Here is a 15,385-nt window from a genome sequence, read left to right as displayed (position 1 = left end):
ATTTCAAACCCTACTTCGAAACCCTAACCCTAATTTGAAACCCTACTTCGAAACCCTAACCCTAATTTGAAACCCTACTTCTAAACCCTAACCCTAATTTGAAACCCTACTTCTAAACCCTAACCCTAATTTCAAACCCTACTTCAAAACCCTAACCCTAGTTTGAAACCCTACTTCAAAACCCTAACCCTAATTTCAAACCCTACTTCAAAACCCTAACCCTAATTTCAAACCCTACTTCAAAACCCTAACCCTAATTTGAAACCCTAATTCTAAACCCTAACCCTAATTTCAAACCCTACTTCAAAACCCTAACCCTAATTTGAAACCCTAATTCTAAACCCTAACCCTAATTTTAAACCCTACTTCAAAACCCTAACCCTAGTTTGAAACCCTACTTCAAAACCCTAACCCTAATTTCAAACCCTACTTCAAAACCCTAACCCTAGTTTGAAACCCTACTTCAAAACCCTAACCCTAATTTCAAACCCTACTTCAAAACCCTAACCCTAATTTGAAACCCTAATTCTAAACCCTAACCCTAATTTCAAACCCTACTTCAAAACCCTAACCCTAATTTCAAACCCTAATTCTAAACCCTAACCCTAATTTCAAACCCTACTTCGAAACCCTAACCCTAATTTGAAACCCTACTTCGAAACCCTAACCCTAATTTGAAACCCTACTTCTAAACCCTAACCCTAATTTGAAACCCTACTTCGAAACCCTAACCCTAATTTGAAACCCTACTTCTAAACCCTAACCCTAATTTCAAACCCTACTTCAAAACCCTAACCCTAGTTTGAAACCCTAATTCTAAACCCTAACCCTAATTTGAAACCCTACTTCGAAACCCTAACCCTAGTTTGAAACCCTACTTCAAAACCCTAACCCTAATTTGAAACCCGACTTCAAAACCCTAACCCTAGTTTGAAACCCTACTTCGAAACCCTAACCCTAATTTGAAACCCTACTTCGAAACCCTAACCCTAATTTGAAACCCTACTTCGAAACCCTAACCCTAATTTGAAACCCTACTTCAAAACCCTAACCCTAGTTTGAAACCCTACTTCAAAACCCTAACCCTAATTTGAAACCCTACTTCGAAACCCAAACCCTAATTTGAAACCCTACTTCAAAACCTAACCCTAATTTGAAACCCTACTTCAAAACCCTAACCCTAATTTGAAACACTACTTCTAAACCCTAACCCTAATTTCAAACCCTGCTTCAAAACCCTAACCCTAGTTTGAAACCCTACTTCAAAACCCTAACCCTAATTTGAAACCCTACTTCAAAACCCTAACCCTAGTTTCAAACCCTGCTTCAAAACCCTAACCCTAGTTTGAAACCCTACTTCGAAACCCTAACCCTAATTTGAAACCCTACTTCTAAACCCTAACCCTAATTTGAAACCCTACTTCTAAACCCTAACCCTAATTTCAAACCCTACTTCAAAACCCTAACCCTAGTTTGAAACCCTACTTCAAAACCCTAACCCTAATTTCAAACCCTACTTCAAAACCCTAACCCTAATTTGAAACCCTAATTCTAAACCCTAACCCTAATTTCAAACCCTACTTCAAAACCCTAACCCTAATTTGAAACCCTAATTCTAAACCCTAACCCTAATTTCAAACCCTACTTCGAAACCCTAACCCTAATTTGAAACCCTACTTCGAAACCCTAACCCTAATTTGAAACCCTACTTCTAAACCCTAACCCTAATTTGAAACCCTACTTCTAAACCCTAACCCTAATTTCAAACCCTACTTCAAAACCCTAACCCTAGTTTGAAACCCTAATTCTAAACCCTAACCCTAATTTCAAACCCTACTTCGAAACCCTAACCCTAATTTGAAACCCTACTTCGAAACCCTAACCCTAATTTCAAACCCTACTTCTAAACCCTAACCCTAATTTGAAACCCTACTTCTAAACCCTAACCCTAATTTCAAACCCTACTTCAAAACCCTAACCCTAGTTTCAAACCCTACTTCAAAACCCTAACCCTAGTTTGAAACCCTACTTCAAAACCCTAACCCTAATTTCAAACCCTACTTCAAAACCCTAACCCTAATTTGAAACCCTAATTCTAAACCCTAACCCTAATTTCAAACCCTACTTCAAAACCCTAACCCTAATTTGAAACCCTAATTCTAAACCCTAACCCTAATTTTAAACCCTACTTCAAAACCCTAACCCTAATTTGAAACCCTAATTCTAAACCCTAACCCTAATTTCAAACCCTACTTCAAAACCCTAACCCTAATTTGAAACCCTAATTCTAAACCCTAACCCTAATTTCAAACCCTACTTCGAAACCCTAACCCTAATTTGAAACCCTACTTCGAAACCCTAACCCTAATTTGAAACCCTACTTCTAAACCCTAACCCTAATTTGAAACCCTACTTCTAAACCCTAACCCTAATTTCAAACCCTACTTCAAAACCCTAACCCTAGTTTGAAACCCTACTTCAAAACCCTAACCCTAATTTCAAACCCTACTTCAAAACCCTAACCCTAATTTGAAACCCTAATTCTAAACCCTAACCCTAATTTCAAACCCTACTTCAAAACCCTAACCCTAATTTGAAACCCTAATTCTAAACCCTAACCCTAATTTTAAACCCTACTTCAAAACCCTAACCCTAGTTTGAAACCCTACTTCTAAACCCTAACCCTAATTTGAAACCCTACTTCTAAACCCTAACCCTAATTTCAAACCCTACTTCAAAACCCTAACCCTAGTTTGAAACCCTACTTCAAAACCCTAACCCTAATTTCAAACCCTACTTCAAAACCCTAACCCTAATTTGAAACCCTAATTCTAAACCCTAACCCTAATTTCAAACCCTACTTCAAAACCCTAACCCTAATTTGAAACCCTAATTCTAAACCCTAACCCTAATTTCAAACCCTACTTCAAAACCCTAACCCTAATTTGAAACCCTAATTCTAAACCCTAACCCTAATTTTAAACCCTACTTCAAAACCCTAACCCTAGTTTGAAACCCTACTTCGAAACCCTAACCCTAATTTTAAACCCTACTTCAAAACCCTAACCCTAGTTTGAAACCCTACTTCGAAACCCTAACCCTAATTTGAAACCCTACTTCTAAACCCTAACCCTAATTTGAAACCCTACTTCTAAACCCTAACCCTAATTTCAAACCCTACTTCAAAACCCTAACCCTAGTTTGAAACCCTACTTCAAAACCCTAACCCTAATTTCAAACCCTACTTCAAAACCCTAACCCTAATTTGAAACCCTAATTCTAAACCCTAACCCTAATTTCAAACCCTACTTCAAAACCCTAACCCTAATTTGAAACCCTAATTCTAAACCCTAACCCTAATTTCAAACCCTACTTCGAAACCCTAACCCTAATTTGAAACCCTACTTCGAAACCCTAACCCTAATTTGAAACCCTACTTCTAAACCCTAACCCTAATTTCAAACCCTACTTCAAAACCCTAACCCTAATTTGAAACCCTAATTCTAAACCCTAACCCTAATTTCAAACCCTACTTCAAAACCCTAACCCTAATTTGAAACCCTAATTCTAAACCCTAACCCTAATTTCAAACCCTACTTCGAAACCCTAACCCTAATTTGAAACCCTACTTCGAAACCCTAACCCTAATTTGAAACCCTACTTCTAAACCCTAACCCTAATTTGAAACCCTACTTCTAAACCCTAACCCTAATTTCAAACCCTACTTCAAAACCCTAACCCTAGTTTGAAACCCTACTTCAAAACCCTAACCCTAATTTCAAACCCTACTTCAAAACCCTAACCCTAATTTGAAACCCTAATTCTAAACCCTAACCCTAATTTCAAACCCTACTTCAAAACCCTAACCCTAATTTGAAACCCTAATTCTAAACCCTAACCCTAATTTCAAACCCTACTTCAAAACCCTAACCCTAGTTTGAAACCCTACTTCAAAACCCTAACCCTAATTTCAAACCCTACTTCAAAACCCTAACCCTAATTTGAAACCCTAATTCTAAACCCTAACCCTAATTTCAAACCCTACTTCAAAACCCTAACCCTAATTTGAAACCCTAATTCTAAACCCTAACCCTAATTTCAAACCCTACTTCGAAACCCTAACCCTAATTTGAAACCCTACTTCAAAACCCTAACCCTAGTTTCAAACCCTGCTTCAAAACCCTAACCCTAGTTTAAAACCCTACTTCAAAACCCTAACCCTAATTTTAAACCCTACTTCAAAACCCTAACCCTAGTTTGAAACCCTACTTCGAAACCCTAACCCTAATTTCAAACCCTACTTCAAAACCCTAACCCTAATTTGAAACCCTAATTCTAAACCCTAACCCTAATTTCAAACCCTACTTCAAAACCCTAACCCTAATTTGAAACCCTAATTCTAAACCCTAACCCTAATTTCAAACCCTTCTTCAAAACCCTAACCCTAATTTGAAACCCTAATTCTAAACCCTAACCCTAATTTCAAACCCTACTTCGAAACCCTAACCCTAATTTGAAACCCTACTTCGAAACCCTGCTGTTCTTGGGCTTAGCATATTGTGATCTGAGCGTGGGTCCTGTTTGTCAAACTGCATATCCATCTTAAACTGTGAGCATATGTCGGAACGTCACAATCACGTTTTTGCGGTGTCGGGATTCATCTTGAGGAAAATTATTCGCTTGTTTCAAAAGCTTTTTGTTTCATTCATGCTGTCCGCAGCACCGCTCACAGGACTTTGCCTTTTTTTTTTTTTTTTTTTTTAATTTTTCACTCACGTTGTCTTTGTCCACTCTCCTCTGGCCCGTCGCTCCCGGTGGGAAGACTCCGCGTGGGGCGGCCCCGTCTGAAAGAATGAAGCCCAAGCGCGTGCGCATCTCCATGACGGTGAGATTGTCTCATCTGTTGCCTGGTAACCGTTGCCTGGCCAGGACCAAAGTACTTGTGGCGCATGAGCAAAACGTTTGTGTGTGCGTGTGTGTTGTGTTGTTTGACTTAAAAGTGTCTACTGATTTTCTCTCGCACTGTTCGCCAGCCAATCACAGGACCGTCCACATTTACACTATTACTATACTAGTAATAATCTGTTTGTTTGTGTTCATCATTTTTCAAATTTTGTCTCGTCAGGACTCGACTGAAGTCGAAGATTGTATGAGCCCAACTGAGGTGAGGCCCGCGGAAGAAGAAGAAAGGCGCTAAATCTTATGCTTTTGTTATCAGTGGTACCAGTAGAAGTAGTTGTAGAATTCTGTCCCGTCTGGTTTTAGGTCAGCGAGTGGGAAGAACAGCAGCTGGACCAGCCATTGGATTTTAAGAACTCCAAGATTGACCCCGCTCCGTTCCAGCTTGTGGAGCAAACCTCGCTTCATAAGGTGCAAGCCGACAAAACTTGTGGAGGACTCAGCTTGCTACGGTGCCAATCATCGTTCTTGTATCTTGTACCGTCCTGCAGACCCACACCATCTTCTCCCTTCTGGGTCTGGATCACGCCTACGTGACCAGCATGGGCCGTCTGGTCGGAGTCGTTTCCCTCAAGGAGGTTAGTGTTTGTCGTTGACTATTTGGACACGAAACAATTTTTAACATCCGAACCGATTTCTGCAATTTGAGATATGCCACACCCACGTTAAATACAATATTCAACTGGGTTAATGTTGGCAGTTCTTCAGCCTTCTTGTCATGTGACTAAAACCTCTGTCCAGCTACGTAAGGCCATCGAGGGCTCGGTGACGGTGACGGGGGTAAAAGTGCGCCCCCCGCTGGCCAGTTTCCGTGACAGCGGCAACACCAGCACCATCTCTGAAGTCACGGAGCTCCACAAGCTGTGCATCCGCCACCGGGGGCTCTCGTTGCCGCGGGAACCAAGACCCCCGGACCAGGTGGAGGACCAGCCGGACGTTGCTTACCAGGATATGCCCGTCGACGTTTCGGACCGGACCGGCACGAGCGAGGCGGAACTCCAGGAGAGCCCCTCGTTCACCGAGGACCAATCGGACTTTACCTTTGACTGCAGCCCCGCCCACACCGAGGAGTCCGAGCTGGTTTGTGACTTTGAGCCACCGCTGGGCCAGATTCCTGAGCTGGATCAAGCATCGCAAGGAGACAGAATTCCCCCTCTGAGTGGGGACCAATCAGAACCAGAGGCGAGACCAATCGCTGATGGCCAATCAGAGTGATGAATGTTGACATTCCTTCCATTTGTGTACCGACTGTACAATACCTGCTTCATATCGTTTCAGCCACAGTCTATCACTTTCCATATACATACATATATATGGACCGAAGTATTCATCAAAATTAAGACAGCGGTTTTATTTTTAAAACATATATTGAACTCATCCTAAATCCTAAGTGGCACCATGGCGCCATCTACTGGCGTCTGTTAGTCACTACAGTTATATATACACTTGAATTTTATGGACAAGCTGGGTGAGACCTTACCTGTTGAAAACCATACTGGCCAAATCTATTCCTATAATAATATAATAATAATATTGCCTTTATTAGTCCCACAATGGGGAAATTTGAGATTCGAACCCAGGCCTTCTGGGGAGACTGGGTCCGGAACGCGGCGCCTTAGACCACTCGGCCATCCTATAATTGGTGGTGTTCCAGTTGACGACGGCATCGAATGACAAATGTCCAAATGACACACGTCATTTATTGCAAATTATTTTCTACGGAGCCATACCGAACCCAGTTTGAGAACCAGCAATGTTGCCAATTGATTTGAAGTGGCATACTTATCTGTACTCCAAACCAATAGGGGGCAGCATATAATATTTTGTATGGTGACACACACCTTTGATTGTACTGCGATACTTCATGTCGATGTATGATTTTTCATGCGTGTAAAGTAGGAGTGGGGAACCCACATGGCACAATATTTAGCCCACTTTTAGTTCAGCAGTTCAGTAGTTCAATTCAAAAAGTGAACATTTGGTTAGTTTTTGTTATCAAATGTTCAAAATTATTTTTTTAATCATGAAATATTGCACTGGGTTGTGAATCTCTGAGTTTCACTTTTTCCAATTTATTAAAATGCAGTTGTAGGTATTTTTGTTACAAAATTTCAAATATTTATTTATTTTTATTTATTATTTATACAACTTGACTTTATGAAGGCACCTGGATTAAAAACAAATGGTTCCCCACTCCTGCTTCAAATCATTAAGAATGTTTGAAACGATGCCAGCAGGTCACAATTTTATGGGATGATCACGTTATTTTGTTATCATCATCATCATCATCCTGTTTTTATGGACGTCGCAGGTTTTGCATGCTGGATTATGAATGATTGTCAAATCACCAGCCGGCGTCTTGAAATATCTCCCGGTGCGCGTTTATTCCTCGCGTCCAGACAAATGAGTGGAGAGGAAAGCACAGAGCTTTTAACTACCTAATTCGCCATCATGGGCCGACGTAATGCAGGGCAGGTTACGTTCTCGAGTCTACTGGAGATGAGAACATACACGACGTACGTATATATTTGTGAAGTGGTGTTGGCGTGTTCATCACCATATATGCAATAAACAAAATGGTAATAATGCAGTAAAAGGGATTTAGCAAATTCACACAGGCGGCGTTGTTTCACGTCTTTGTGACTTTTAGGCGATAATGTTATGCACTTTTTTTTTGTAGTGTTTGTCCACTCTGAAGGTGTAGTAGGCCCACAATGAAAAGAAAAGATCATTACATTGGGAGACTGGTGTCCTATAAATTCAAGATTAAAGTTGGAATACAAGGAGAATAAAGTTTTTTTTATGTTAAACTTTTGAGAAATGTGTCTGCTGCTGAGTAAAAGTAAAGCATTTTTAAGGAAGAATAAATTCAAGAACAAAAGTCCCTCGTTCCAGATTGTAGTCACAATCTTTATGTACATTTTCAAGCTTACAAGTCAAATTTACACAAATGTATCTTTCTCAAACTCTGTTAAGATTTCAACTTTAATCTTGAAAATGTTTTTTTTTCCACATAAATGTTCAACTTTACTTTTTTTCCCTGAAGATAAAAGATTTTTAAAAGTTCACAAAAATATCTAACTTCTTTTGGTAATAATACTGCCCTCCACCCATTATAACTTTGAAAAATGACTTTTTTTTTCTTTAAAAGTATACAACGTTTCTTCTCGAAAATATAAGCCTTTATTCTGTAATATTACTACCTTTATCAAAGGGGGGAAATATGTATCTTCGTAATTATCACAACTAATTGCTTGGAAATAGAAAACTATTCCGCCAATATTATGACGGATGTCAAAAATATACGGCCTTTATCTCAAATAAATATAGATCGTAAAACTATATGACTTTTATTGTAAAATGGTGATTTGAATCCTGTGGTGTATATTCTTCCTTTTTAATGAGGCTCTAATATTCCTTTGGCCCACCGTCGCGCTCTCTTAATATTACCGACAACAATAACGGCAGCTTCCAAAATTCCACGAGGCTGAGCGGAAAACGAGCGTTACAAGTCCAAATAAAAGAATATTATCCGCGTGAGGACGCAAACTGTAAATAATCACACCGACTTCCGGTTGGCAGCTTCCGGTGGCCTTTATAAGGGCAACGACATTTAACGACCGTATAAACTGCCAATGTATCGCCCCACAAACACGGCGACGTGCACACGACTATATTCTACTTTTCTAATATATGATATGAGCACGAATATGACATGTATGGCCTTGAATGAAGTGTGGACATGATGTAACTAAAAAGCACATACAACATTCTGCCGAGCAAATTGTGAGTCTGTGTCTGTGAAATGATGATGCAAGTGGGCGTGGCTTGCACTTTTTTTTTTTCTGGAGCCATATTTTCGTTCCGTCTGTCAACTGTGTGCCGCGAATCTGTTTGCATCGTAGAATGTGACTTCGTGCTCGGCCTAGCGCACAATGTCATGTCAGCTGCCTTGCAGCCTATCTAGTTCAGCAATAAGTCTGTATGTAGTACAAGATCTCCCTTTATATGCTTTTGTACATACAACATACATGCAAATGTTAACGAAGCCAGGATGCATTCAGAGTCAAACAGCCATTGTTATTTTTCAGAGAACATGAAATATGTTTTTGTACATGAGCCACTGATTTTCGTTTCAACAAAGAAGCACCTTGGGAAAAAACAAACTCAAATTGTCTCTGCTCTTTTTTTTTTGTCATTATTTCATTACCGGGTTGGCATTACTGTCAGGCATTTTTTTTCTTGTCCAAAAACGCAACATAATTGACAAATGCGTCTACACTCGTAGTTGTGACAATTTGAGCGATCCCAATCACGACGTCGGAAAACTCACACAAGCAACACCTGCTCACTAAATTCCATAGAATATATTTTGCTCTGAAAAGAAATTATTTGGTCCCAGAAGAGTAAAATTTGAGAATAAAATATTTTGCGTAAAATTCTTTAAGTAAATTTTGCACAAAGAATTTTAAACTGAAATTTTTATTCTTATATTTTACTGGGACCAAATATCGTCTTTTTAGAATAAAATGTACATGAGTGAGGAAAGTTTGAAAAAAAATTAAGAGTCTGACAAATGGACAGGATATTGAGTGCACTTGTCTATCTTAACAGGATGCGCAGACAAACTCTTCAAGGACACGACGAATTGAACAGGAAGTCGGCCATTTTGCTTTGAAGCTGCCATTTTTGGTCACTTTGACCATTCATGTGAATTTGAAAAATCAGCCCCTGAACACATATTCATTTGATCGTCAAGAAATCGGGCGGACATGTCCACCATAACACACTGCAACGAAAAACTCTCAAGTAGGCTTTCAAGCTCCCTGGAAATAAATGACAAGACTCGTGCGCTCCCCCAGAAAAAGTCACCTTGTATTTTGACATGTGCAAGGACATTCAGTATCAACATCCATGTGACACAGCATGAACCTCCATGAAATACAACACTACAAAATATTCCATAGAAAAACAACGCCATAGCAACACTTGACACCAAAAACTGTACAAAACGGACAGCGTTACATTCCACTCGCAATTCTTCATTGACGCTTTCGGCCTGAAAAAAAGACTTGGAGAGAAGAAGGAGAAGAAGGACACAAGGCAAAGCAGAACAGTTGACGTCATATCCACCATCAACGACATGGACGACACATCACATCAAATACTCTGTCTCCTCCATCTTGTCTCCTCCTTGGTCCTGGTTCTCTTGGTCGTCCTCGTCCAGGGACGCCACCCCGGAGGAGGCACGGTCCAACGGGAAGCGGCCCGAGCTCCACGCCCGCTTTTCGTGGAACACCTCATCTTCTTCCTCCTCTTCCTCCTCTCCGGGAGATTCCGAGTGCGAGGTAGAGTAACAGGAATCGAAACGACCGGGTTTGTGGTGGACGCACACCTCGTCGCCGCCACCGACCCCTTCGGAACTCAGTTCAGACCGGACCGGAGCTGCGCAGGTAAGATCGGACGTGGTGGAGTCTAAGGGAGGAGGGAAGAGTCAGGGAAGCTACGTTGATGGAAGGTTGGAAGAGATGGGAAGGAGGAATTTGGTTCCAGAGGTGGAATGACGAGAGAAAGATTTGGACTTTGGTCGGACCTGCTGTGCTGTGAGGGGGAAAGTCGCCATGAGGGTTCGCTTTGGCGTCCTCGTCGTTGGAGTCTTCCTCGTCCGCGTCGTCCTCGTCCACCGACGCCCACGCTCGCAGCTTGGCCTCGGCGATGGCAAACTGCTCGGCCACGCCTTGCGGGGAGGAGCCAATGGAGTCAAGTTGGTTCATTAATAAAACGTAGGCCTTCTTGGGGGGGGGGGGGGTCACTGACCCCCATTTCAAAATTTGAAACAGGTCAAATTGATTATGTGCTCACTTTAAAACTCCAAAATTCTTTTTTTGTAGGTATAAAAAAATGAATGGAGTCATGCTGCTCCTTTAATGCTGCTTTTATATATCGGGTCAATTTGACCCATTTTGAGCCACATTAAAATTTGAAATTCTTAAGTGCCGCACTACCACAGCTGAGCGAGCTCTGCTGTTGTACACCGGGTCGAATTCCCCAATGAAGTTTCCAACTCTATATTTTTGTTTTTATTTTTATATTAAGCAACCCTTATTAACCCGGCTTGTTATGGAACGGGTCAAATTGACCCGCTTCAAAGTTGAAAGCACGTCATATTAAAGTTGAAAAATGTATAAATACAGATTTTTTACAGCGTTCCATAATTTAATTCAACGACATTGTCGCTCTTAGCGCTGCTGTCAAACAACTCTTGAAATTTGAGGGAGTTTTTTTTTTTGTTATTAAAACAAATCCAATGCATCGTTTCTCCTTTCGTAACAATTAATCCCGCTTTAACATGGAAGCTTTCAAGTTTAAAACTTAAAATGTATTTTCAGAAAACCCAAAAGAGTCTTTGTCAGCCCTGCTGTTACACCACGGGTCAAATTGACCCGTTTTAAAGTTTTCAACTCTACCAATAATATATTTTAAAATGCAAATACAAATATTATAATTTAATTGTTTTTATTATATGTACATTAGGTGGTATTTTACTCATGTAAAAGTAGTGCTTTGGCTCAGTCACCATTGGGGCAACCTTGTCAAGTGTTTTGATTGCAGATAAGCGCCGCCACTTTCATCGAAGCGGCTAACGTCACGGCCGAGGATGAGTCACGGCCAAACAACAACGACAACAACAAGTGTCTCTCGCAGAGGCTGCCCCCGCCACCGAGACCTTCCCGTTGCGCTCCCAGGAGACTTTTAAGGGATTAGGCGCTAGCTTGACAGAAGGTCGGAGGTGCCAGATGAGGCCGCCGCTAAACCCGATTTAGTCAAAGGGCGCACGTGCGTCACAGCAATTAAACGCGGCAGGCTTGCGACGTATTGAGAATATATTTTCTGCAGCTAGAATTGCATGAAGTGACACAAATGAGATTGCAAAAATAATTCAAGTGGAGAGCATCGGATGGAAATATGACATTTTCTCCATTTTAGGAATAATCACATTATCATAACAACAATATTACAATGTTAGACACTCGCGCAAAACTACAAATATGCAAAATAGTCCTACAAATGAAAGTCGTGTTAGTGCGTGTGTGTGGGGGTGTGTGTGTGTGTGTGTGTGTGTGCGTGTCGTACCGGCAGCAAAGCGGGCCTCCTTCTCGCCTTCGCTCAGGTGGCAGTACGAGCTGAAATGGGCGGCGTGGGGGCGCTCGACGGGTTTGGGCCAACCTTTCCACTCGATGAGGTGGGCCACCCGACCCTGAGCCAGCGACGTGGGCTTGGTCACATGGTCCCTCACCGCCTGAGAGATGCCTGCGTGTGATTGGACATTTTACATTTTATTTAATCATGTTAGTATTATACGTATATAGAAAGTTATATACTATGAGCATAATTTTTATTAGAAAAGAAAACACGTTGCAAACATTTTAATTTTTTAGGGGAACAGATTGATGGTATTTCCATTCATTTCAATATGGAAAGATGATTTGAGATACTAACGGAACAAAATCAATTTGTTATTATATGATTATTTACAACAAATATAGCATTTAATGTGAAAAAAATGAAGAAATACATTTAAATGATCACAATTTATTGGATTGAAACTGAAAAAAATGAACAGTCAAATGTTCATTTTAAAACATGCAAACTAACTTGGAACATAGTATGTAATCAATGTTTCCCAAAAATTGTTTCCGTGATGAAAAACATTTGATGTGTTTTACCATTCAGGGAGGATCGAGCCAGCGCCGCAAACTCTTGGATGCCCACACTTTTCCGCGAGTCCGCCGGAGATTTTCCTGACTTTGGAATCATGTCACTCTCCTGGAATTTCAGCTGCAAATCACAACACCTCGTCGTCATCACAAGTCAGGCAACGAAACAAAATCAAAACCAAAAAAAAAGAAAAAAGACATTCCGCCGTTGACCTCTTCTTCCTCCTGCCATCTCCTTTCGCTACTCGCGGACCTCAGCCTCATGTCTCCGTCTCGGTCAAGCGAACAACTCAGCGCTAACCACCAAGCGGCTGGTGTGTTGGAAAAGCTTTGGCCCTGGCCTACATTTGCTTGTTAAGCCAGCCAAATGGTCGCCCAAAGGTCAGAGTGCAAGGAAGTGAGGTGCAAACATATGGCGTGTAGTAAGCAGCTCAGGCTCACCGCGCAGCTGCTAATGGCGATTAAAAGCGATAGTGCCACCTAACCTAACCCAACGTGCACATCATGGACGACGACGCCTGTGGGTGGGACACGCTCGTGTCAATATGAGAAATGACACCAGGTGAATGTCAAACATTTGCGGGGAAACGATCGAAAATAACTGTCACCCATGTACGTGATCCACGATATCCAAATATCCTATTTTCAAGACTCAATTTGGTAGGTTTTTACGGCATTTAAACACCCCCCCCCCAAATTAATAAAGTTTGCTTGTCATCTCTGGAAATACAAAAAAAGAATCGTGGCCAATATTCAGACATCACTCTCTTTAGGCATAAAATGCAGGATCAAAGAAGAATTCCACTTCTTCGTTCAAGTCTACACGGTGGTAAACAAAATAGTGCGCTGCCATACTGTGGCCGAAAATGGAATTACAACTAAATTAACGGGAGGCACAGGAGAAAAAAACAAGCGTTAAAAATCGTACACCAAAATAAAATTCTCAAAAAAATACTGACACAAGTGACAAAATTCGACTCATGCACATCTATCAATTCTACTCGTGCACTGAAGTGTTTTAGTCAAGACGACAAAAGAAAAGAGCTTTGTAGCACTATAGTAGGTCAACTTGGGCATACTAGTAGGACATGATTAAAAAAGTCTGCACTAGTAGACAACAGAATGCTACTAGAGACATTCTAAAATTCGACTCATTAACATGTAGTACATGTCACGCTTGTCATTTTACTAGTGCACTTAAACTCGATATACTACTGGAAATTAAAACTATACTATTTATAAATACAATTTGAAACAAACGCCACAGTTCTCATTATAATGCAGTGCAACCACAGTAATACGTGCACGATTTGAAAATTAATATCACGAAAAAATAATAATCATACTGTCTCAGTGGGTGTCTTTGTGGATAGTGCAGGTGTACCTAATAAAGTGTCCTAGAAATAACACGCACACCCACGCGGTCGACCACGACGGAGGACCAACAAGTGGGCTCCAGGTGAGCCGGCCTTGCTGAGGCGAGTCAGAGGCGGCTTGGGGGGCTCGACGGCTCGTACGTTATGAAATGGTGCGTTCAAGTACCGCAGCGCTGCACACGCGTGACGTCACGACCTGCAAATGATGGAGTTACGTGGCAAAAAAAAAAAACAGGGCAAGGGGACGAACGGATTCGTCCCAAAAAAAGGAACCTCCACCCACTATCCCGCATCGGTTTCTGTGTGTCTTGCACCACCAACCTGTAAATCACATCATCGCTCATCCTATACGCAGCGCGGCGTGCAACCCAAAGCCGATCAACAGATTCCAAGGAAGGGCAAAGCGCGTCGGTCCTCGCGCATCACGCCGTCGCGGCGCCGAGCATCTTCAGCCACTCCGGCGTCGGAGGAGGAGGAGGAGGAGAAGAAGGAGGAGGATGAGGAGGATGAAGAGGATGACGAGGAGGCACCGTGGATCGCTCGGCTGACCGAATGTCTCCGATACGGCAAGCGTCATCAAGGCGGTGGCACACCCGCCCCTCCGGTAACCCCTCTTTTGCAACACCCCCCCCACCCCTCCCCCAACAGCTGGCATTATTATTATTATTTTATTTATTTATCAATTTACTTTGGCGACTATGCAGGGTGCATGCAACAGGACGCGCACATAGTCGACTAACGGAAAACAAAAACACGGAGTGGTGCCTTTCCGCAATGAAATGAATGGAAGTGTAATAATCTGTTGCAGCACCCCAGCCCTTCAAAAATGTTTTTAAACCATTTAGGCTTATTCTCGCTCAAAAGGAAAACAAAAACAGTGTGCTGTATTGCACTGAAACGTACTGCTGCGGAACAAACAAAAAGTTCAGAATCACATCGCCTCGAATTTTAAAGTTGAAAGTGAGACGTTTTAAAGGGATAAATTTCACATCAGAACGTAATAAAAATTGACGTTACTTAAAACGATGCATTTGATCAAATTTGCATTCAAAATTCACACGTGAAATTTCACGTGATAAAATTCAGTCGAAAATGGTAACATTCGAGTTTAACAGTATAAATTTCACATTTTAGCATTAACATTTATATATAAAACGTGATAGTTGATAAAATTGATGTGCTAAATCTTACATTGAGATCAATTTCACATTTGAACATGATAAATTTCGTGTTTTAACGTGATAAATTTCACGTTCTAATGTGACATGAAACGACTTCCACATTCGACCGAAGGAATCACATCCTTATGATTTGTCATAAAAAACATGAAAC

General features: G+C 41.3%; 2 protein-coding genes across 6 annotated transcripts in view; one reads left to right on the top strand and one right to left on the bottom strand.

Annotated features, from left to right (window-relative positions):
• The window catches only part of clcn2a (chloride channel, voltage-sensitive 2a), a 42,157-nt gene extending 35,686 nt beyond the window's left edge, over nt 1–6,471 (top strand). For all 4 annotated transcript variants that reach the window (XM_088310322.1, XM_088310321.1, XM_088310320.1 and 1 more), the window contains 5 exons: nt 4,823–4,885; nt 5,126–5,164; nt 5,266–5,370; nt 5,451–5,537; nt 5,701–6,471. In XM_088310322.1, coding sequence (XP_088166448.1) covers nt 4,823–4,885; nt 5,126–5,164; nt 5,266–5,370; nt 5,451–5,537; nt 5,701–6,174 — 768 coding nt within the window. In that variant the 3' untranslated portion in view covers nt 6,175–6,471. The remainder of the gene's footprint in view (nt 1–4,822; nt 4,886–5,125; nt 5,165–5,265; nt 5,371–5,450; nt 5,538–5,700) is intronic.
• Nucleotides 6,472–9,813: 3,342 nt separating this feature from the next.
• On the bottom strand, nt 9,814–14,643 carry fam131aa (family with sequence similarity 131 member Aa). 2 transcript variants are annotated; one of them, XM_088311955.1, is made up of 5 exons: nt 14,375–14,643; nt 12,687–12,798; nt 12,094–12,270; nt 10,553–10,696; nt 9,814–10,434 (listed from the first exon to the last, which is right to left on the bottom strand). In XM_088311955.1, the coding sequence occupies exons 2-5, from the start codon at nt 12,775–12,777 to the stop codon at nt 10,115–10,117; spliced, it is 732 nt and encodes a 243-aa protein (XP_088168081.1). In that variant the 5' UTR covers nt 12,778–12,798; nt 14,375–14,643; the 3' UTR covers nt 9,814–10,114. The 2 variants fall into 2 exon arrangements, with proteins under 2 accessions (XP_088168081.1, XP_088168082.1); XM_088311956.1 differs by lacking the exon at nt 14,375–14,643 and adding an exon at nt 12,891–12,956.
• Nucleotides 14,644–15,385: the final 742 nt, after the last annotated feature.

This window comes from Idiotropiscis lumnitzeri, chromosome 12 (assembly GCF_059441095.1).
Source record: "Idiotropiscis lumnitzeri isolate Australia: NSW breed Sydney's pygmy pipehorse chromosome 12, RoL_Ilum_1.0, whole genome shotgun sequence".
Lineage (NCBI taxonomy): Eukaryota > Metazoa > Chordata > Actinopteri > Syngnathiformes > Syngnathidae > Idiotropiscis > Idiotropiscis lumnitzeri.
Note: the sequence above shows the minus strand (reverse complement) of the source record. Positions and strands in the feature narration are given on the sequence as shown.